Here is a 6,792-nt window from a genome sequence, read left to right as displayed (position 1 = left end):
TAATGTTTACAGTTGTTTATTAGAATTCGACTCGCAAGATTACTAACATTCAGCTGCACTGACGATAAAGACTTTCCTCTTTTGTTTGAAAATGTGAAATTTCTTATTTCGTTCTCAACCACTCTTGTGTCTTCAATGAGGACAGAGTTTTTACTCCAACCAGTAATGCACTACTCTTTCGGATCTGACTTTCGTTCAGTTCACAGTTATAAGCGGTTTATTTGTTTCTTATGTGCGCGGCGTTGGCGACTCGCATGCAAACGAAACAACATCGGTTCACATATCGCATTGGCATTCCACATTTGAAAGATGTGCCTTCTGTAAACCACATCGCACCTATATATCGATAGTCATCGAAAAAAGCGGATACCACAACTACAATAAATGAGTCAAATTTGAAGTAATAACATAGCTGATAGTATCGCCAATTTAGTGATTCGAAAAAATACGCCTCAATTCTTTTCAGGGAGTTCAAACAAAAAAGAGCTTGACATTTTTTAAGTCGGAGGTTTCAGAACAATAGCAGGGAGCTTCAATGTTGGAAGTTGGGATTACTTGCTTGGTAAACAAGCTATTATTAAAAAAGAAAACCGCCAGAAGACCCGAAGTAAGCAAAATGGGCATCACAAGTTTGTTACTGTTTTTGGGTGTATTTAAACCAGTTTCTTTAAAAGAGAAATTGCAATCAAACAAATGCGACAGCCGTGGACCGTTAACGGGTGCCCAGCAATATAGAACACGCGGGGCAATAGATAAAATGCGTTTGGTGAAGAATCGGCGACACGCACATAAAAGTTTGAACTGCGAAGAAACAGGGAATGTTCACTTTCTTACAAACGCACAACACACTCTTATATGACGTCGATAATATTCTTACGACAAACGACCGACAGTAACCTTCGTCACGTGGAATGCCGTTTGCAAAAGTACAAGCAGAAACACACATTTGTCGCTGAATAAAAGAGTGCTACACTGTTTGAATGCCGTGTTCTTTCACACCGTGCGTTTAGTGGGTGTAAAAGTAAGGAATCTTTTTCCATTGCAGAATGCTTGTCTTGACCAAGACTTTGGCAGCAGCACGTGTTTTCGGTACATGAACTATAGGGTTTCAATTAAACTGCATGTTACTCCATACGCATGCTACTTTACTAGTGGTGAGCCGTTTTTAAAGTTTTTGAGGTGGACAACATACTTTCTGCAGCATTCTATATGTTCAAAAAGTGTAAAATCGCTTGATAAGGAAAATGCGACCAGTAAGTTTTTGAATTGATACATTGCTCAAATCATAACGAGGTAAAGCACACGATCTTACAGAAAGAAAAGAATGCTTGTTAGCGTAAAAACGTTTTGGATCAAAATTAAACAGTTAAGCAAGCAGCAAGGCAATTGTTGACCAACAAACTCAGAGCAGAGCATTGTTATTTGAACCAATATTTTAGAGACCTTTAATAACGTAGTTTGGCCAGTATTTCAAAAGCATTCAACAGTACGACTGAAATCGATTTCGAAGGGGTTCTAACCAGTAGTGGGATTCAGCCGGCTCGCACCGGTTCTATAGAACCGTCTCACGGAATTTTATGATATCAGCGAACCTTAGCATTACTGGTTACTGTCGATGGACTTTTTGTAACAGAACCGGCTGAAAAATATAAGTTTTGTTATAGAACCAGCAGACAAAAAACTTAATCCCACCACTGGTTGTAACTGTGAAAAATATAGTGGTAAAAATCATTGGCAAGGGCTAAGGGAAGTTTTTTGCCGGCAAATACAAACAAAGCAGCTTTCCATCAGCGTTCAATTGCGATTCGAAGCAAAATGTTCATACAGAATTGACATCGCACCAATCCAAATAATTTGTACGCATTGAAAATGGCAACAGGGAGATGCTATGGCCTGGAAGGTTTTACAAAATGAACAAAATATAAACTAATGTTCGGGTTCAACTGGGTGCCTCGCGACGAACCTTGTTTGGTCTCCATCGACCAACAATCGATTATTAGCCCAACGTTAGAGGTCACTAAGAAGTTTGTGGCGACTTCAGGATGCCAATAAATCGATTGGCGACTCCCATTTCGATCTGTATGATTCACTGGGTATTGCCTGACCGCTAAATTGCCAAAGCGGTACAGTATACACAACTGTCCACTGGAACAAAAATCAACGACCCAACTCTTACAAGGTGAAATGTTTTCAAGGCAAAATATTATAAGGGGCCCAAACACACAACTGCCAGGTTTCGTTATTTCCCAGTTTGTCGGATCAATTTAACCTCTATAGGCTCGGCGCGGATTAGGGCGCTCGGGTTGTGTGTTATGTGTTTTTATTCACTCGTTTAACCCACTCCCATGATTCATAAGGTCACGTCACAGGTTCAGTAAAGGCTTTTGTAAAGCTTGGAGCATTCGATACCTCCAACCAGTCAGAGAACCAAACACAGATGCATCCGTTTTTTTGTGACTCAAACCTCTAAAACCAAAAAGGCAATGTTCTGGAAAAGTAAGTAGGAGAGCAAAGTTGCAGCGGTTGTTTTAACAGTTAAAACGTAAAACGTCCAACACGATAAAACGCGAGTATGCTGGAAAACTAAGACAGTTTGTTCATCCAACATATGCCAAGAAACACAGCAAAGTCACAACGTATCACATAATACTAGAAGGCAAAACGGGGGCGGAGTGGGCGGATGCAAACACGCTTGATGACGTCACGACTCGGCGGACAAGGGATATGACGTCACGCACGAACAACCACAAATTCTGCGAGGGCCAAACTTTCTTCTCAAAACAAAGTCACCCTCCAGAGAAAAAAAGTGACTGTCAAATTTTTTTAGTAACGAAATCCATCTTCGACCACTGGGGCTCCCATAAAGTCGGCTTCAGTCATTCTGTTCAGCACCGAGCAAAAGTAAAAAGCAACGTCGACGTGGTGTAGGGTCATGGCGCGCAGGTAATCGGCCGCCAGCAGCTTGTCGTACTTGGGACGTTGATCCGAATCGGCAATGGTCATCATGTTTATAAAATTGACAAAGCCATCGCTGAAAACCAAGCCGTTTATGTTGCTACGCAACTTGGGTGGTTCCCCACGCACGACCTGGATATAAACAAAATATTAAGTCCACAATGAAAACACAGAGCTTAGAAATAATATATGAGAGCAGTTTGTGCACATTTTACCCTATCTCTGCCGTTGCCACATCTTTTTACAAAATGATCAGGAGACTTTTAAATGGCACCAAGAACAATACATGTAAAGTGTATGTAAACACCTTTTTCCACATGATGGCTGAGTGGTTAGCTAAATCCTATCTATGCCACCTGTGTGCAACAGCAAAAAACTTTGGTGGCATTGCCCTAAACTAGAAGACCTCATGGATTAAACCAAATCATGTAATCATTAATTTCCCAAGTAAAAAAACATTCAAATAAAACAGATTCAATAGACTTTAAATAAAACAGACAGCTTAACAGTTTACTAATGGTGATTGCCAACCCATGGAGAATGAAACAATAACGAACAATGCTGCAAGTAAAGACCTTATATCATTACAACTAAATAAAGATTGCTAACAGTGATCACAAGCAAACCTGTGTAAGCTGATCAAACACATTGTTCCATTTAGGATATGGAAAATTGCCAGTGGCGAGTTCAATTAAAGTGATTCCCAGACTCCACACATCTGAACGAACATCATATCCTGAACATAAATGTGAGGCATGGCATTGGTAAGCAATATGATAACAATACAAAAGAGTGACTAAAAGTTAAACCATGCTTTGCCATTGTGAAAACATGGTTTATCATTGCTTTAATAAATTATCACTAAGAAATAGGTGAGGTATATTTTAACAAACACTTGCCAATGCAAAACCCAAACAAACACCACTGACAAAAAGCATATTTAATCAATACGATTTGCTGCTGTAAAAAAACAATCAATATGATTTGCTACAAAACCACATATTTTTAATACAGAAATAACATCAGCACCTAAACATTTAAACAGAGCTATCACTTTGGTTGCTTGGTATAGTGCAAAATGGCTTACCATTACGAGACTTGCTGGTGTCAATTCTCTCAGGGGCCATGTAGGGTCTGCAACCCGCATCTCTTGTGCGTGCAATGGAATTAACAAGATGGCCACTAATACCAAAGTCACAAAGCTTAATGTTTCCACCCCGGTCGATGAGAATGTTCGAAGGCTTTACATCCCTGTGGATGATCTGAAGTTTTTCCTAGAAACGCAAAACAGTCATTTAAAGTCACACAAAAATCAATACAATCCTGTAAACACCATACACAGGGAATTGCCATAAAAAATCCTAGTTTGTATCGAAATTTAACAAGTGTTTTGAAACTCAACCGCTAACAGCAAACCAAAAAATGTTCTTATTAGGAACAAACTTTCTGTTTTTTCAATTAGCACTATTGATACACAACTGGAATAAGATTTTGCAATGTACTTTTTGTGTGAGCATACCCAATAAGTTCAAATAATTGTTTATCACAAACAAGTAACACATTGCACCAATGTAAAAAATCTTGACAAAAACTTTTCTCTTGTACTTTTAGGTAATCCAATGCTTTGACAGTCGCAACTGCAATTTTGCCCAAAATTTCCTCTGGAATTCTCTGACTCTGTCTGTGGTAGACAAAGCGGTAAAACTTGTCCAGAGATGTGGCCATTAGTTCCATGCAAATCCAGCAATCGCCTTCCCAGAACAAAGCACCATAGAACTTTACAATGTAAGGACAATCACTGCTTCTCATCACCTTTAAAGAACCACAATGGTTAGTCATTTGAACCTTATATTTTGAGCATCATGTTTAACAAGTAAGTTACCAAAAATCAGAGTACACCAGGCCCATTGAAGGTGCCATACCGAATCAGCCGGTCAACAAGCATTCACCACCATATGGATTCGAACCCATGACAGGAGTCAATCCGGGACTCCAGCTCTACCAATTGAGCTACGCAGGCTCAGTGGAGAATCCGCCGAAAGTGGAATCACAAGCACAGTTGCCTGTCTCATATGCTACACATGTCAGCTTCGATCCCAGTTACGAATTTATGTTCATCTTAAGTTACCAAAAACCTATTTCTTGTTGCCTTGGTAGTTAAGGCTAAACTTACCACATCCAGATCCATCAACAGTCTTTTTTGTTCCCTTTCATCAACAGTCGATCGAATTCGCTTCACAGCCATTTCTGTTCTGCTCTTCTTGTGCACCATTCGATTAACTGAACCGAATGCTCCACGTCCAATCTCACCATAGTCAGTAAGATCAGAAGCCACAAAGTCAAAAGCCTACGCAAAAATACAACATTTAAAAAGAAAGTTTCTGCTATTAATTTCCAGCAACTTGTTCAGCTTGACAGGTGGAAAATACACAGGTTCGACAAAAAAATTTTGACAATGAATGCAAATTGGAGGTGGTTTCATTGAAAAAGTTTAATCTACTTCCACATTTCAACTCTGCTTTTCAAAAATTTCATGCCTTACTGTTGGTAATAATGATTTATTGTTTTTCTGTTGGATAATTTTACACAAATCACTGCAAGAGATGATCACACTGCTACCAAATCAAAAATCACACAAAAACAAAATCAAGTCAAACCTGGTAACAATAGATGATTCGCAAATTAAATCAGCAAATCAAAAAATGTTCAAATTGTGAGCAGCATTCAAAACAACTTTACTCAGTTCACTTGCACTAAATATACTACAAATTTAAAGAACAGTAGAGTAATTAAAAACCAAAGCAAAATCTAAAATACATGATCTCACCTCATGGCCAGGTTCAATCTTTAACTTTCCAACACTTTCTTGACTGTAAGTTCGGATAATATGCTCTGGGGTCATCCTGGTGGGAGTGTTGATGCTGCCAGAGGAAGAAGATGTAGGCAAAAAGCGGCCGGAATCAGTGGACTTTGAACCAGGAGATGAAGCTTTCCCTGTGAAACTTAGTCCTTCCATTGGGGAACTTAAACCAGTCTGTCCAGGGGACATGGGAAAGTTAAACCCTCCTGTAAGTCCACCTGGAACGTTTCTGTTGTTGCCAGAGTATGGGTTAAATTGACCAAAAGGCATTGGTTCAAAGCTTGGTCGATTGCCACTAAATTGATTAGGAAGCACACCAGGTGGCAGCTCCTCATCCATTCGTCTTCCCTTTGAGGCTCCCTGAGTTTGCATGCTTGGAAACATGCCAAACCCTTTGGGCCGGGACTGTGGTGCAGACTTCTCCATGCACTTTTACGAGGCTTTGCGTATTACCTTACCATCTTTAATAAATATTATAACAAAAAAGCTGTGGAAACAATTAAGTAAATTAAAAACATTCTCATATCAACACTGCTTTTTGATTGGTATTTGGCAAGCATAGTTTATTTTTCTATATTTTATAGTATTGGCAATCTTAATACTTTTGCACACTTGACATTCAGACAATTTAGATCGAAAGCTTCAGTTAGAAAGCTTTCAATCACTATCAATAAGCAGGCTTTGAAACGGGCTCGATTGTTGTTCACAAACAAGATCAAGATCTGAAACAACACCTAGTACATAATGCTTGCAGTGGAAAAGCAGAAAGGCTTAAAAAGGCGCTTGCGAGACACAACTTCTGGTATACTTAAACCACAAATCATATTCCGTAAACTTTGATGTGGTGGTATAGTACACTACACACAAAAAAAGGTAATATATGCTCGTGCAGAATGATGTACATGCTACTCCTTTCCAAGTTTGTTTGCTGTTAAAAATCGAATCGATAGGGACATTCCGAAAACAAGGCCGGGTTA

The 6,792-nt window shown here is 39.3% G+C and overlaps 1 protein-coding gene across 1 annotated transcript; it reads right to left on the bottom strand.

The window, feature by feature from the left end:
• Positions 1–199: 199 nt before the first annotated feature.
• On the bottom strand, positions 200–6,323 carry LOC145223221 (dual specificity mitogen-activated protein kinase kinase 4-like). Its single transcript, XM_080089602.1, has 6 exons — positions 5,783–6,323; positions 5,129–5,302; positions 4,561–4,767; positions 4,043–4,229; positions 3,582–3,691; positions 200–3,087 (listed from the first exon to the last, which is right to left on the bottom strand). The coding sequence occupies exons 1-6, from the start codon at positions 6,239–6,241 to the stop codon at positions 2,824–2,826; spliced, it is 1,401 nt and encodes a 466-aa protein (XP_079945728.1). The 5' UTR covers positions 6,242–6,323; the 3' UTR covers positions 200–2,823.
• Between the last annotated feature and the right edge of the window lie 469 nt (positions 6,324–6,792).

The sequence above is a fragment of the Phallusia mammillata genome, chromosome 4 (genome assembly GCF_965637545.1).
Source record: "Phallusia mammillata chromosome 4, kaPhaMamm4.hap1.1, whole genome shotgun sequence".
NCBI lineage: Eukaryota > Metazoa > Chordata > Ascidiacea > Phlebobranchia > Ascidiidae > Phallusia > Phallusia mammillata.
The sequence above is the reverse complement of the archived record's forward strand: the minus strand, read 5'-3'. Positions and strand labels throughout refer to the sequence as shown.

Coding starts and splice junctions, on each gene's coding strand:
- LOC145223221 (XM_080089602.1), bottom strand. CDS start 6,241: ATGGAGAAGTCTGCACCACAGTCCCGGCCCAAAGGGTTTGGCATGTTT. Junction 4,768..5,128: donor TGTTGATGGATCTGGATGTG/GTAAGTTTAGCC, acceptor GGTTCTTTAAAG/GTGATGAGAAGCAGTGATTG. Junction 4,230..4,560: donor AAGCATTGGATTACCTAAAA/GTACAAGAGAAA, acceptor TTGCGTTTCTAG/GAAAAACTTCAGATCATCCA.